General features: G+C 51.6%; 1 protein-coding gene across 1 annotated transcript in view; it reads left to right on the forward strand.

The window, feature by feature from the left end:
- Positions 1–1,736: 1,736 nt before the first annotated feature.
- The window catches only part of WBP2 (WW domain binding protein 2), a 286,481-nt gene continuing 270,814 nt past the window's right edge, over positions 1,737–17,403 (forward strand). Inside the window, exon 1 of the mRNA XM_085616964.1 lies at positions 1,737–1,857. Coding sequence (XP_085473090.1) covers positions 1,799–1,857 — 59 coding nt within the window. The 5' untranslated portion in view covers positions 1,737–1,798. The remainder of the gene's footprint in view (positions 1,858–17,403) is intronic.

Below are 17,403 nucleotides of genomic sequence, written 5' to 3' on the forward strand. Positions count from 1 at the left end.
AGTCATTATTCCTTCTTATAGAACCACTCCACTTTCATTTCTGCAGCCTACTTCTTTAGTATTGCACGCATGAGCATATTAGCCTAATGCGTGTTTTTAGGTTTTGATTGCACAGCGCTTGCACTGTACTTGTGAAATCTATTGTTAATATATATCTGAAGAGAGGCTTCCATCACGCCCCTCTGCTTTTCATTGGTTCCCGTGCTTGTCACTTACTTTTCCTCCATTTCAATTGGCTGCAGCATGCTATTTCCTGTTTTCCATTGTGTGTTTGATCTTATCAGTTTCCCAAGGCCCAGTTACTGTTTCCATCTGCTTTTTAAGCTGACCTTTTTATGTTTCGCTTGCTCCGGTCTTGAATGCATATCTGACAGCTATCAAAGCGCCCCCCCATACAAACTGCGGGTGCCTGCTCAGTTTCACTCCAGCTCTTTTATAATAAATTATCTTCATTGTGCGCATACAGCCTGACTTTAATATGGCCACCTCTCTGGGCATACAATCATTCACTCTCACCACTCTCTTGTTTTGCAGGCTAATATAGCGTGAACTCAACCCAAAGGTATTAGAGCCTTTTACAGGAGCGCCAGTTACATTATACAGGGGTGTGGCATTTGTATCACCCGATGCCCAGGACTTGAGGAATCTCCTCAAGGATAAGAGGTTTTAATATGTACTTAGTCCGTTCGATATGTAGACATTTTAGTTTGCCCTCCTGCCTCTAACATAACTGCCAGCTCAAATTTGTCACTTTACAGTATGAATTCCTTTGTATTGCGCCTTTCCATTAGTAATTACAGTAACACAGATAAGCAGCTTCAGAGCTGTGAGACCTGGCATGCTCAGCCAGTCAGGAAGATGGAAACTTATTTTGGTTATGAAAACTGCAAATCACACCAGTCGTCAGCGGAGAGCCTTAACCTACTGAGCGATTTTGCCAGTGTGCAGATTTTGCTTCTTTCGAGTACCGACACCTTACTCTCCCTTTGTGGCATTGTTCACTCATCTTCTCTCCCTCCATCCCAGGATTCTCTGACCTCCCACACTTTTATATGCTGCACCTAATCTGCATGTGTTTTTTTCTCTTGCTTCTCATCCTATTATTTCTGCCCCTGCTCTCGATGCTGAGTGTCCCCATTCTTCTATGGTTCCCATGTCATCCCTACCTCTGTGTCCTAGTCCTATGTCGGACCCTGCCTCCCTCAATGTAGTCATAGGATCTCCTTGCAAGTCTTTTAAACTTTCCCCAGCTATGCACCTATCCTACCACTCTTCCCACTGCCTTTCATTCTGCTTTGCTGGTCCTCACTTCCACCAATGCATAGCTGGTGCGGCCTTTCTATCTTGATTTATGTTCTTCAATACCTTCATGTCCACTTCTTTGTTAGATGTGTGTCCATGGCCATCCTCTCACTGATGCAGTTAGTAAGTTGCTGGAATGTCCACTCTCTTCACTAGCCTAACCAGGGGTTCAGTATTTGCTTTGTCGTGCATGACCATTTTTTAGTGGTGCTTTCTGTAATTGTCTTCTTCCCTATGCTGCTTTCTTCAACCTGAAAGACCCGTATACTGTATCACATAGGCGAAACCTAATGAATTTACCAATGCTTGTTTTAGTTTATACAGTTAAGCACGTAATGGGTCTATTTTGTGGTTGGCCGCATCCTCTTTCGTCAATCCTCTACTGGGCGCGTCTTGTAGCAACGCGCTCTGTGATTTGCCAGACCTTTTATTTACATCTACACAATGTGATTGGTGCGCATTGGACTACGGCACTAGTCTCTGACAGTTGGCAGATATGGCGGTCAACAGAAACCACTCGGAAGGTGGCGGCGTTATTGTCAACAACAGCGAGAGGTGAGGGAAGCTCCAGTGTGTCCGAGGGAGGGAACCGGAGCAATGGACACAGTAACGTGTTTGCCGGCCCATGGAAAACAATGTCGCCGCTTCTGCGTGTGTGACGTCCTGTGTTTTACTGTTATTCTGTGCCAGAGCCCCGTCTTATAAGCAGGGAGCTACGCCCACTTACTGCTGTAGCCCAATAGGAAAGCTGCAGACGAAGCTGCAGTTCCTGAGATTGGCGCTGCTTGGATTTAGTGTCGCCTTCTTGTGCAGGTGTTACTGCGTGATGTAACGGAAAAAAAGATAAGCAGCCTGCAGGTCACTACTTTTCAAGGTAGATTAGTTCCTTTTCAAAATATGCAACTATTAAATGGTTCTACCGTTTGTGAGTACACGATCCAGTTAGGCATTTCTCTGTGTCCAAAAACCAAATTTCTGCATTGGTAACGAAAAAAATCTCTTACACGTATCACGATAGCAAGTTGAAAAACCGTGACTTGGGTAAGTTACATTAAGAACTACGGCATCAAATCGTTAGATGTATTTTATTTTTCAAAATTATCAGCATCCTCAAAAAGAATACATAACATAAGGGGTTTCAATTCGTTCAAGCAGGAAGCTGCAGGTTGCACCATTGGTGCTCACACGGGCTTCAGTGATTGACATTGAAATCCACAGTTGAAGGGCATTGTGCAGGACACAAATTGGAGCATGAAAAAACTAACATGATATCCTGATCTGCAGTTGACCTATATGCATCATGTGGCCTTATCCATGCCATCCAAGAAAAACTATAAAGGATCCCAGAAGTGTTTGGATCTATGGGTGTGAGGAACTATGGAGTAATATGTCTACAATTATTCATTAAAATAGATCCGTTCATAACTATGTTATAAAAGCGGGGGCTAAGGCTCCCCCCATACACATGCCACAGGGGTTAAGGCTCCCCCACCATACACATGCCACAGGGGTTAAGGCCCCCCCCCATACACATGCCACACTTCGTCATCAAAAGAGCAATTAAACAAGACGCTGTACGCTCGGAGGTATTCATGGTACAACCTAAGAGGGCCAGCTTGGGTGATGATGCAATGTATATCTTGGTCATAGCAGAGATGTGTTAAAATTCCAGTGGCCTACATCTCTTTCAGAGGGGCATAGGGCAAGCAGGCATAACTGGGCTACATTGTAGTGGCTGAGTCCTTTCACCCCTGATGTTTTAATGCCCGGCCTATAATGGGTTCTTAGCAACTCAGTCAAGTACCCCTTCTTTGTAGGCCTGGCCCCAGTATCATTGATTTAGATAGGCCAAGGGTGCATTCGGATGGGCCACTGCGGGCCCAATTTGTCTCCTGGAGGGAGCCTACAAGCCCTAGATTACATCATATATACGTCCAAACAGTCCCCATGATTACAAAGGATAGATTATGTGTGTGTACAGAGCATGTAGAGATTACTTGAAAGTAAGACCAGTGTCTGCACCTAAGCGCAAACCCTCAAAATTCCAGATGGCCCTGCTTCTACACAAGCACATGAATACTAAGCATATTGTAATAGTAGTTCAGGATTAATGAGGTCCCTATTACCCCACAAAAGCCTTGACATCATTGCTGTAGAAAGGCTGACTATTCGTTGCAATTTGTCCAACACTTATTTCTCAGCACAATATGAACTCTATACATTTTATTTTCATGTCATTCTTTTGCAATATACGTTCACAAATAAAAATAAATTTGAAAAACAGCAACACGTTGGAAAAATAGAGAGGAGTATTTTTGAAAACTGACAGCAGTTTTCATGCCTGACAATTGCAAAACTAATAATTGCAGTCATAGAGGTTACTTTCTGTTGTTCTTTAAAAACTCCCTTACAAACTCATCCATACTTAGGTTTGCTGTGAGCTCCTTCTCATATGCTAAAATAGTTACATTTTGTTTCCGATCATGAATCGTTGTGCATTGGAATAGTGTGAGGACACAGGATAGGGTTGAAAGGGAGCTCTCACAGGCTGCGGTTGAAACCCCTATAACCAGTGCAGATACATACATTTCCTGAAATATTGGGTAAGCATCAGCATAATCATGCACCAGTTCACAAATTGTGGTAGCATCTGTCACTTTTGTTTTGTAACAATGGTTTTGCAACAGTTAGTTCTGCTGCAAGGGTAGCTTGCCTGCATTCTTTAGGTCTAGCAGTGGTGCACGTGTTCACATCACGAAAATGAGGCAATGTGGGAAATGGCTTCGATACGTTCAGTGTTCTTCTGGGAGAATCTGATCTCCATTTCAGCTATTGCTCTGTCCAGAATGCTCAAGAGGGCTTTCCTGAGGAGCAATTGCGGTTGAGAAAAGGCAGAGTCATCTGCAGATTGTCCAGCTGTTGAAAATACCACTGGATCTGCAAATCGACAGTTGAGTCTTCCTACTTTTTGGTCCACGATTAACACACACGATTTTGTCTGACACATCAACAGAAGAGCAGTTTTTGGTAGAAAACATTGGATCTGCATGCATTGCTTTCAGGGCACTAAGTGTGGACTGCACAACTTCCACTGCAAAAGACAAATTTGATTGCTTTATCTGAAACATAACATTAGCAGGTTTTAAAGCTAAAAGTAGATCTTGTAAACATTTCTCAATAACATGAACATTTTCCCTTTGAAAATGAGATAATAATCCATAAGCTTCTGCCTTCTATTCCAATGTAAAATTACAGTGATGATATATGTCTGATAGATCCAAAATGGTGTCAATGTTTTTAACCACACATTTTGTAATGTCATAATGGCTAGTCCATCAGATTTCAAGAAGCCGTTTAAGAGTTGGTCCACTGTATCATTGACTCAGATAATGACAATGAAAGAAAGTGTACAGTATATTACAAAGATCAAATAATCGTTTTTCCCTTAGTTCACTCTGGATGGCATGTATGACAAGAAATGGAAGGTGATGATTGTAACAGTGTATGTAAGTAATATATTTAATCTTCTGTGTATCACAGACTGAACACCCCATTGCATCCACTCATCATTGATGCTCCATCATAGTACTGACTTAAAATTACTTCTGGTTTGAAATCACAGGCAACCAAGTGGCTTAAAATCTGATCAGCTATATATTCAGCATCTAGTTGTTCCACCTGTAAAAGAACAATTAAATGCTCCTTAGCTGGGGTGTGGCTTGGAGCGTCAAGATGGCGGTCGCACTCTAGGAGTGCTCTGGACCCCTCCGTCATCTGCCCAATTCCCATAAGTCTATCGGAAGAAATTAGCAACCCACTGGCTGGCCCCACCCACTGACACCGGGGGTAACCTGCCTTGGCCTGTGTGGCTCCCGAGGCGATCGTAAGGGTCCGTACCAACGCTGCGGGGAGGGTGGCTGCTTTACTTAAGATGGTGGCCATGGCGTCTTGGCTGTCTCGTTTATGATCTCGGCCGCACTGACCACCCAATGATGCAGCGGGAAGTCGCCTGGTCTGCCGTCCGAGAGCAGGGCGAAACCAAAACCAAGAATCACCCACCTACCGAGGCTTCTGACGGCGACCACTTGAGCTTGGAGCAGTGTATCGGCTCTGTGCTTGAAGCGGCCGGGAGCTTGACTGCAATATCCGGCCAATGTTGCAGTGGAGTGTGGCCTGACCCCTCAACGAGATTTGGACAAGCCGTCATCCAAACGCACCCACCTACGGCGGCCTCTGGCAACTTGGATGAGCCTTGGGGCTGAGCGGACCGGGGTTCCCGGATGGCGTGGCACAAGACAACACCTGGCGGAATGTGTCAAGTCTGGCGCAGCATGCCTGGGACGGGCCTAAAGTACTGGACCTCCTGGTGGCCAACTTTGGTAGAGCCCCGCTGCCACCTTGAGAACTGGAGTGAAGCAGCCCCGCAGAACCATCAGGGACACGAGAGTGAGCCTCGGTGCCCACCCAACTAAACAGCACTGGAGGCCTGGCCCCCTGGCGGCTGGCCTGCATCGGAGACGGCTGACGGACCCGGAGCCCTGTAGGCCGTCTGCACCATCATCCACAAGCTGTAAGTGGGCAGCCGATCGGGGCGGGAGGCCGAAGGGCTAGTGGAGACTGTCGTGAGCCGGCCCTCCACCTTCTCTAATCCGAGACACCCTCCAAGTGGAGCAAACACCCAAACCACACATCGGCCGGCCTTGGCTCCCTCCCCTTGGGCTCCGGCGGAAGACCCGACTGCCAACCCCACTGGCGGACTGCGCTGGGAGGGTCTGGGACAGCAAGCACCAAAGGGTGGGGAGCCACAGGATCAGGGCCATGCTCTCCTGCGATGTGGCAGTGACCGGGGGGAACTCCCCCTACGTTGTGATTGCAACCGGCGGTTTAGTGTAAAGCACTGACGAAACTGCACCGGTTTGCGACTGCCTTCCGGAGCGGGGGTGTCTGTGGTCTGTGGCCAGGCGCCCCCTCAACCATGATGCACTGGAGGCGGAGATTCCTGGAGACTGAGCCACATCAGGGTACGCCAGGTAAATCCAGAGCCCTGTAGGCCGTTCCGCTGCTTCAGGGACGGTAGTGGGCAAGCGGCAATGAGCTGACTGGGTTACCTGGCAAAACATAGACCTGCGATCCAGGGGGAGACTGCTGTGGGTTGAGCCCCCCCCTGCTCTTAAACCCGGGATACTTTAGAATGGGGTGAGCGTTCAGACTGCACTGCATCAGGCCTGGGTTCCCGCCTGGAGGACCTGACCACTGCCCCACCATCACACTGCTAGCTTCAGACCTGACACAGCGATCGTCGGAGAGCCGGTGGATGTAGGACCTAGCCTGGTCTCCCTCATGACACATATGTAGCAGACGTGGTCCCAGCAGCCAGAGGGTGAGGACGGTGAAGATCCCGATACCCTGCTGGTTCCCAACTACCTACCGGAGTGGGGCGACAGCGTGTGCGGTGAACGGCCTACGCCTCCACAGCGGCCGTATGAGCTGCCAAACTACGCCCGTCTTAACGAGACAGGAGATCCCCCTGTCAACTGAAGGGCCTTGAATCCCGTCAAGATGCAAGCCGGAGGACGGCTGCCAGCCCCAGACTAAACGGCCTATCGGGCGACCCAAAAACATACTGCAGATAAGACCCTTCACCTTGCTCCCACTTAACAATGGGTAAAGACCGAGGTCCGAAACCCACGGCGACGCAAACCAAAATGGACCAATTCACATCAAATCAATCAATCATCTAGAACATTTGTAGAGCGCGCTACTCACCCGTGAGGGTCTCAAGGAGCTAAGGGTGGGGGTAGGCAGCTACTGGCTGAACAGCCATGTCTTGAGGCGTCTCCTGAAGGTCAGCAGGTCCTGGGTTTTGCATAGATGGGCCGGGAGGGTGTTCCATGTCTTTGCGACGAGGTGGGAGTATCTGCCACCGGTGGTCGTTCGGCGGATTCGTGGGACGGTAGCGAGGGCGAGGTCGGCGGAGCGCAGTTGGTGGTTCAGGGTGTAGAAGGACAGTTGTTCGTTGAGGCATGCTGGTCCGGCGTTGTGGAGTGCTTTGTGTGCGTGGGTAACGAGTTTGAAAGTGATCCTCTTGTTGACCGGGAGCCAATGCAGGTCTCGTAGGTGGGTGGTAATGTGGCTGTGGTGGGGTAGTCCGAGGATGAGGCGTGCGGAGGTGTTCTGTATGCGCTGGAGTCTCTTCTGGGGAGTAGCCGTGGTTCCTGCATAGTGTGTGTTGCTGTAGTCCAGCCTGCTGCTGACGAGCGTCTGGGTGACCGTTCTTCTGGTTTCGGTGGGGATCCATCTGTAGATTTTACGGAGCATTCGAAGGGTGTTGAAGCAGGAGGATGAGTCGGCATTGACGTGCTGGGTCATGGCGAGCGTTTTGAGTCCAGGATGAACCCCAGATTGCATGCGTGGTTAGTGGGTGTCGGGGCAGCTCCCAGCGCTGTCGGCCACCAGGAGTCGTCCCATGCGGAGGGGGTGGAGCCGAGAATGAGGACCTCCGTCTTGTCCGAGTTCCGTTTCAGGCGGCTGGCCTTCATCCATTCTGCGATGGCCTTCATTCCCACGTGGAGATTAGATTTGGCGATGGCCGGGTCTTTGGTGAGGGAGAGGATCAGCTGCGTATCGTCGGCGTACGAGACGATGTTGGGGTGGTGTTGTCGGACGATGTTGGCGAGCGGTGCCATGTGGATGTTAAAGAGGGTTGGGCTGAGGGATGATCCTTTGGGTACGCCGCAGGTGATCGTGGTGGCTTCGGATCTGTACGAGGCGGCCTCTCTGGGTTCTGCCGGTGAGGAAGGAGGTGATCCAGTCCAGGGTTTTGCCTCGAATCCCTGCGTCGTGGAGGCGTGTGCGAAGGGTGTGGTGGCAGACGGTGTCGAAAGCGGCCGAAAGGTCAAGGAGGACGAGGGCCGCGGTTTTGCCTTTGTCTAGTATGGTCTTGATGTCGTCAGTGGCGGCGATGAGGGCGGTTTTGGTGCTGTGGTTGCTGCGGAAGCCGGATTGGGAGGAATCCAGGATGTTGTTCTCCTCCAGGAAGAGGGTCAGTTGTCTGTTGGCGGTCTTCTCAATGACATTTGCCGGGAATGGGAGCAGGGAGATGGGTCGGAGGTTCTTGAGGTCCTTTGGGTCCGATTTGGGTTTCTTGAGGAGGGCGTTGATTTCGGCGTGGATCTTGACCTGCCGAGGGCGCCATGGAGAAGCAGGCTGTCCTTGAGGGGGACCCCACCACACTCCTCCAGGCTATGAGCTCTTCGCAGGCCTCAGTCGAAAACAAAATTTGTGAAGTCCAAATGGACATGGCCCTTATACGGCAGGACCTCCGTGATGCCACGGCCTGCATCACAGAAGTGGAATCTCGTCTCTCCACGATCGAAGATGACGTTCAACACTTAAAAGACCAAGTGTCCCAACTGTAAACACACAAAAGAACAACATAGAAGGGCTGAAGACGCCGAAAGTCGATCTAGGCGCAATAACCTCCGATTGGTGGGTTTCCCTGAAGGGATTGAGCAGGGTCAGGCAGCAGCCGTCATCGAGAGATGGGCCAAGTCGTGGATACCAGAAGACGCTTTATTGGCTTGGTTTGCAGTGGAACGGGCACATCGATCCTTGGCACCCAAACCACCGCCGGGAGCCCCGCACTGACCCTATCATCGCCAGGATCCTTAACTTTTGAGGACAGAGACGCAATGTTAAGGGAAGCCCGCTCCCAAAGCACACTGACCTACCAAGAGCATAATATAATGGTTTTCCCAGACTACACAAGGAAGGTCCAACCTCAACGGCGCTCGTACACTGATGTCAATCAAAAACTACGGGGCCTCAACCTCCAATATAGACTGCTGTTCCTGGCCCACTTCCGGGTCCTTTATCAAGACAAAGCCCACTTCTTTGAATTGCCGGAGTTGGCCTAGACCGGGCTTACTGAGGAGCACCCCCTCCGCCTCTGGCCACAACCTCCCTTCCGAAACCCCGGACTGGAACTGCTCCACCGGCATCCCCTGGAGCCCGGAGGAGACGCACACGCTTACGCAGAGGCCGAGGCACCCGGGGAGAGACTTCGGCATCGCCCGCCTTGGCTGTCCAGGGCCGTTTGGCCCGGCATGAAGTTTCAGACACCTAGACGCAGCGACGGAGCTGCTCCTTGGAAAGACCGATCATCGGGGAAGCCCCTCCCATAACTCTCAATACTGCTTCCACAGATGCAAACCTCTCCTGAAGCCCAGAGATCTGAAAATGGGTGGTCTGAACTTAGCCACGCACGGACTCTGAGCCTGTCCACGAGGTTGAGACAGGATCTCACATCGACTCAGTGTAATTAGACACTTTCTGCGGATGCTACGAATACATCCACATTTACGGAGGAGTCCACCACACAACTGTTGCGCTAAACACATCAGTTTAGCCTGTTAACTTTGATGCTGTTAGGGCAACAGATGCTTAAATTCCAGAAGTATAGGGTGGGGGGGTTAGGACCGTTGTCCTATGTTTTGGTTTACCTTTGTTAGGTTCTTACAGCACACGTCCCATACACCAGCACGAACGCACGCGATGTTCACAATGCATACGCCTAGAGACCACTATACACTTACTCACGACCCAGCTCATCCCTTTCGGGATGGCTGTGCTGCATGTTCCTCTGGCCCCCGTGCAATACTCATGACGCACACAACGTATAACAAGGAGTCCCTCCGGGTCCTTTCATGGAACGTCAACAGAATCTTAGATCGAGTTAAGCGCACAGCAGTCCTGAGGTATGCCCAGTGACACGCACTTGACGTGCTATTGCTTCAAGAGACTCACCTGATGGGGAACCACTGTCCCTTCCTATCGAGATATGGGTTTGACAGGTCTTGGCACTCTGGCTTCGAACGGGGCTCACGTGGGGTTGTAATTCTCATCTGGCGAAACCTTCCCTTCATACTCACCCATGCCACGAGGGACCCTTTGAGCCGCTTTGTCCGGATCACTAGGAGGGAACACTATCAATTTGGTGTCAGTATATGTCCCACCAGCCACCCTTACAACCGCCTTGACCAACGTTAGCGATGTTGTCACCTCTCTGCCCCGGGAAGAGACAGTGATTGGGGGGGACTTTAACACGGTTATGCGCCTAGACCTTGAAACTACAGGTTCGCCCACTACTAATAGGAAACAGTCCGCTAAGAAAATGGTGGGCACGCGTGTATGGCTGGGGTGATTAAAAACGGCAAATTGCTCCATAACCTAATTTCGTACCCCAAGGCGGACCGCGTCATCCCGGAGGTCTGCGATGCAGCCGGCCGTCCCCATTCCACCTCGAGGGCCATTGCTCAGGCCTTTGCAGGGTACTACGCCAAGCTGTATGCTGCCGGGCCTCCTGCGGACTCTCTGGCGGCAGTGCTGTCGGAGACCGGGACCCGGCTGCCCTGCCTCCCCCCCGGACGTCTCCGAGACCCTAGATCTTCCCCTTTCCCCGGAGGAGATCCATGGGGCCATTTCACTCCTACACTCGGGCAGGACGCCTGGGCCGGATGGGTACCCGCAAGAGTACTACGCAACCTATTGAGACCTTCTGGTCCCACACCTGATGGTGCTGTTCCAACACATGGTCGAAAACTGATGTGGCCACCATAGTGGTTCTCCCGAAGACACGACCACCCTCCCTTGCCTGTGCAGACTACCGCCCCATTTCCCTCATCAATACCGAGGTGAAACTCTTTGCTACCATCCTGGCTCAGCGGGTCCGCCCCCACTTACACACCCTGGTCCACCCGGATCAGAGTGGTTTTATACCCGCCCGAGGCACTCGGCACTGCATACGTCGCATCCATCTCGCTCTTGCGCACCGCCACCTCCTCCTCCTGTATCAGGCCTTGCTTCTCATTGATTTTGAGAAAGCGTTTGACACGGTTGATTGGGGATATTTGGAGGACGTGCTGGAGTTGATGGGGTTCGGCCTTCCGTTCCGGCACCTCCTGCGCATCCTTTACTCCAGATCCTCGGAAATGGTCCTGATCAACGAGGTGCTCTCAGAGAAATTTCCCATTCGGAGGGACACTCGCCGGGGATGCCCACTCTCACCGCTCTTGTTCGCGCTGGCGATGGAGCTTGGCATCTCTTGTTCGCCAAGACTCCGGCATCCGTGGGTGGGCTTGGGACCCTTATCAGGTCAACAAGATCGCTCTCTACGCGGACGACGTTCTCCTTTTTCTGGCGGAACCGGAGAGCTCTGGCCCGCGTTGTCTGGCGGTCCTCTCCGCATTTGAGCGGGTCTTGGGTCTGCGGCTCAATCCAGCGAAATCCACCCTGGTGCCTCTCCACCCATCGCGGGACTGCTTTGATTGGCAGACGAACATCCCTCTGCGCAGGCTGTCCTTCAAATGTTTGGGTGTGTGGATCGCCCTACTCCCGGAACTCGAATGGGCCTTGACCATTACGCCCCTGATCAACAAGACAAAAGCGGACCTTCAGAAGTGGTAGTCCCTCCCGCTCAATCCCATGGGCAGGAGTGCCCTCTTTAAAATCATGGTACTTCCCCCGGTTCTTGTATACTTTACAAAAAGTCTCCCTTCATCTTCCAGGGAGCTGGTTCCGTGTAATTGACGGTATCCATCCCGGTTTCTCTGGGGGGGGGATGGGAGACCGCGAATGTCCCTGGCGCATTGCCGTATACCTCCCTATGACTGGGGCATGGGAGTCACCAATCTCCACCTTTACTATCTGGCCACGAGACTCATCGTGATCCATGATTGGTTCGCGGGCGGCTGGTCCGACCCGGCGTACCAGGTGGATATTTCGCTCGATGGAGTTCCCTCAACTCCAGGCTTACTTATATGGAGCCCCTATACCCCAAAATCTCCCCCCCCCCCCCCCCAGTCACCAGGACAGTTTTCTTGGCTTGGCGCACGGCAACTCACTAGACAGACGCCTCTGTGGTGTGGTACGTGGCTGCGGGAGGCCTCGCCTCTTTCGGACTTTAACCGATGGGACAGCATCGGGATCTCGCTTCTCGGCGACCTCTGGGTGGGGGACCACATCAGATCCTTTGCGGACTTGCAGCAGCGCTTCTCCCTCCACCCCTCTCAATTATACAAATACTTGCAACTTAGACATGCGCTCCGCGTACACATTCCGTCTCCCATCTCCCTCCCGGAATTCAGTCCTCTAGAAGCCCAGGTGATGATGGGGAATTTGGGTGGAGATGGGGTGTCTCGGTTCTACCGCTCCTTGGTGAACAATGGTCCCGCATCTTTAGACTCACTGCGTGCCCGCTGGGAGGGGTGGCTGGGCCCCTTGGAGGACGCAGACTGGAGGGACTCCCTTATGGCCCCTAAAACGCTGACGACCTCCTCTAAGCTGAGGTTAGTCCAACTCTATTACTTGCACGTGGCATACCTCACTGCTGCGCGTCTTTACAGTGCCCGCCTGCGGTCCTCCCCCAATTGCCCACGATGCTATCACGCTCCTGTAGACTTCTACCACATGGTCTTGCTATTTCCGGTCCTGGCGGCGTTTTGGGCAGGGGTGGAGTTGGAACTGACACTGACCCTGGGTTGGGAGGTCCCACATGACCCGGTGCGCTTGCTCCTGGGGGTGTCTGACTGCTTAGACGGTTCTCGAGCAGCTAAGCGCTTTCTCGGAACAGCGGTGGCGGTTGCGAAGCGAGACGTTACGGCACTCTGGTCCCAGGCCAAGCCTCCTAGCGTCAGGCGTTGGAAATGGGGGGTTGACTGGTGTGGGACCCAAGAGGAATCCCTCTTTGAAGCCCGTGGTTGTCCTGAACTTTTTCAGAAGGTGTGAGGCAAATGGTTCAACCTAGTCCCCTAAGGGGGTTGCGGATGTGTAGGCTCCATGTCCCTTATGGGCATTACTTTACCTTGCAGTATGCCTTATGCTCCCTTGTCCCCAGTTGTGTGGCTATAGACACTCGTCATAATGTATTTGATTCTGCTACCAATGTGTTGTTTTGGTGTGATTTTAACTCAATAAAATTGATTATCAAAAAAAAAAAAAATGGTGGATTGGGCGTCAACACTGGGCATATGTGATGTCTGGAGAACGTGGAACCCTAGAAGCACTTACTACACTCACACATCCACTGCGCACCACACCCACGCACGCATTGATATGATTTTTATGCTGGCCCGAGTGCCATAGAGTAACCGACATTGCCATTCTCCCCCCAGGGTTCTCGGACCACTCACCACTACTCCTTCCACTGGTTGACTACGAAGGTATAGCAAGACCCTTCTGGAAACTGAACGCATGGTTCCTCCAAGATAATAAGATCCGGACGACAATTGGGGAGGAACTCCAGCAATACTTCCTCACTAATAAGGGCTCAGTTCCCTCCCGGGTACTCTTTGGAAAGCAGGCGAGGTCACCATCCAAGGTTTCGCCAAGGGACAACTCAAAGCTAAGCGACAGGCTCAAGACAGTCATTTGGCCCTCCTCGAGGCCCATGCGACTAAGCTAGAGAGTGCTTTTGCTGGTGCGGCGGATGAAATTAGCGAGAGGCAACTATAGCTGCTGAAAGACTAAATAAAGCAGATCTCGCTAGACTTGGCTGAATTATTGTGGAGGTCCTCCATTGCCTGGACCTACAGATGGGTGACAAAAATGGAGCAAGCATTGGCACAGCCAATAGGTCTCGCCTTTGGGACCTTATAACTGTTTAGCCATGCAGCACACTATCCTGGATCATGTGCTGCTATGGATTAAATACAATTACTACATACTGGGCCATGCAGTGTGATTCAAGAATACATGCTTGCCTCTGCCGCACGCTTCTTCTTCCTGGGTGGCATTTGGAAATTAAAAGCACAGATGGGAGGGTGGGGGTGAATTGAAAGCAATGACGGGAGGCTGGGAGAGAACTGAAAGCAATAGTTGGAGGATAAGAGGAATTGAAAGCAACAATGTGAGGGTAGGGGGATTAAAAACAACGATGGGACAGTGGGAAGTTTTTAAAACATGGTTACCAAAACTAATGGTTCCAGCCTGCAGCAGAGCACACGTGCATCAGGACAATCTCGTGATTCGCAGATACTGCATTAGCAGTTAGGGTGGGGTATATATCATCAAAGACAGATGCAATACAACATATACACTTTGCAATATTACTTATAACTCCTCACATGAATCTACGTCTACTAAGTGTTGATATTTATCTACAGCTCCTTGATTCAGACTTGTTGGCGTTCTATAAATAGATTTATACTGCACCCATAAGCGGTTTACTATATGACCGGAGGCTGTTTAAACAGAAACGCTGCCCTTTGGCGAGGCTACAGAATGCCCAGAGGCCCGGGGATTGTGAGTGATGGGGCATTTCCCTGATGCCAACCAAGGGTAGTATAACGTACTTGACGTACCTGCAGGAGGCTCATGGCAGCTGCGCGAGGGTATTCCGGGGTGCAAAAGAGACCCTGAGGCGGCAGGGGATGGGGGGCAACGGAGCACAGAATTACAGGACTACTGGGGTGGCAGGGGGGCTCAGGTTGCAGGGGAGATCAGCAGAGGGGCTCGGAAAAGCCCAGAGGCACCAGAGTGGCTCGGTACGAGAAGAGCTGAGGCTGGAAGGGGTCAATAGACCACAATGGCTGCTTATAGGTGAGAGGAAGACTGAGACCTGGGTGGGTCCGTAGAGTGCTGGGAGGGCGCTGGAGCAACAGAGCAGCAGGGCGTGCGGTTTGAGGAGCCCTGAGGCTGTATGGGGGCAGGGACAGCAGGTACTGGGGCTGCCCATTCATACCTGGGTGAGGGGAGCCACAAGGCTGCAGCAGACTCTGATCACTACTGAAACTGTTGGAGAGGAAGTAGAAAGCGGCACACACGAATTCGGGGGGTGAATCAGAGGTTGAAAAACAAGACACCAGACCAGAACTGGTGACCGCGAAGTTAGTACTCAATTGTTCCCCGTATGTCTGAACCAGCCGAATAGGAATCTAACTTTGCACGGTCAATAAAACTTCAAGAGCCCAGGAAATGCTAAAAAGACCCTCAGCGTGCAAGCAGAGGGCTACTTCTACAAGGCAGCAGCATGTGATACCCACCACGACCTCCAGTGCAGTCGTCAACCCCTCGCCCGAGCGCCATTTCATCCTGTGAAGCCCGGGAAGAAGATTGCCTTTACCTGAGCTTCAGACCATCATTTCTTTCGTCATTACGTAACTCAGCTGCTCCCGTGTACAGTAAACTCTCTGCACTAATCACATAAGTATCTATGTCCTCAAAATATTATCCAGCGACAGAACTGATTCAATGGACCAGCCAGTACTAAATCAAAAGTGGTTTTGTAATGTTGACTCCCACGGCGTTTTGCTCTCGGGAGCAAGCAGCGGCGCACAGGGCGTCAGCTGCAGCAATAACGCATAGGCGAAAACAGCTGAAAGCTAAAGCACAGTGCATTCTGTGTAAATAGTAACTTGACCCACAAGGAATGCAGCTGCCAGCCTGTTTCCAGCCGCTCGCTCCCGAGAGCAAAACGCCGTGGGAGTGAACCTCGGGAGGAGAGGTGGGACATGCACCCACCTCTGGCCATTTGCGTGCTTTCATTACTGAAAGACACGCAAAGGCTAATCAGATGTATTTGAGGAGTCTGACCCACACAGAGAAATTTGGAGTGATTACATGAAGCCTCCCATAGAGAGGCGCACGCGCTCAGTGCTAGGCTCGACCTAAAAATACTTCATAGACTGGCATCGTATCCTCAGACGAACCGCATAGTTCCCGAGGTCCAGGACTCCGTCGGAGTCACTCATCATACGCCTGCCTCAATAGCCCAAGCCTTTGCTGACTATTACTTTCGACTATATTCGACCCAAAGACCCGAGACCACACTCTCAGAACTAACTAGCCTTGGCGGGATTCATCTTCCTGTGCTGCTGAGGCGGATAGTCTGGACCTCCCCATTACACAGGAAGAAATAGGTGACGCCATCTCTCTAGTCTCAGCCTGGAAAACGCCGGGCCCGGGTGGGTTCCCGCAAGAGTACTACGCCGCATACCGAGAAATACGGATTCCTCATCTCCTCAACCTATTCACAGAAGTTGCAAAAACCGGGGCATTCCCGCCCGACGCATATTCTGCGACCGTTGTCGTCACTCCTAAAACGCAGCCTCCCTCGTCGTCATGTGCGGACTACCGTCCAATCTCCCTTATAAATACAGAGATCAAGATATATGCCACGATCCTGGCCCAGTGGCTGCGACCACTCCTCTGTAAACTTGTCCACCCGGACCAATGCAGTTTTATGCCAGCGTGTGGCACCAGACACTGCCTTCAGCGCCTCGCTCTAGCCCTTGCGACTCGTCACTCACTCACCCCCTACCTAGCACTCCTACTAGTTGATTTTGAAAAGGTCTTCGATACGGTCAACTAGCACTATCTGGACAGTGTGCTGAACACAGCTGGTCTGGGACACCACTTCCGCCACCTCGTCCGAGCTCTATGCTTCAAACCTAGAGCAAGAGTCCTTATAAATGGGGCCCTTCCGGAGACCTTCCCAATCGGTAGAAGAACGAGGCAGCGATGTCCCCTACCCCTTCTTCTTTTTGCCCTTGTGATGGAGCCACTGGCATGCCTCATCCGGACAGACGAGCGAGTGAGAGGCTGGAACTAGAAGGACGCCCACGAAGACAAGATCGCCCTGTTCGCAGACAACGTCCTGCTCTTTTTTGCGCACCCGGAGCAGTCTGGGCCCGCTGCCTCCAAATGCTTCGCACCTTCGAATAGGCATCATGCGCCTAAACCCTGCCAAATCAACTCTAGTGCCCCTTCACACCTCAAGAAATGCTTTGACTGGAAGTCCACCATTCCCATACGGCGACAGTCGTTCAAATATCTGCAAGATTATGATGGCTGACCTGGGAAAAGGTGGGGTATCGAGATTATACCGCTTCCTGACCAACAACAGTCCAACAACACTTGACCCGTTCAGACACCGGTTAGAGGCATTATTCGGCCGGCTGGATGACGAGAATTGGCGGGATGCCTTGATGGCCCCCAAGACCATTACTACCTCTGCCAAGCTCCGCCTGGTCCAGCTGTGCTACCTTCACTGTGCATACCTCACCCCTAGTCGCCGCTTTCGGGCGGGCCGAAGATCCACCCTTT

Source organism: Triturus cristatus, chromosome 7 (genome assembly GCF_964204655.1).
Source record: "Triturus cristatus chromosome 7, aTriCri1.1, whole genome shotgun sequence".
NCBI lineage: Eukaryota > Metazoa > Chordata > Amphibia > Caudata > Salamandridae > Triturus > Triturus cristatus.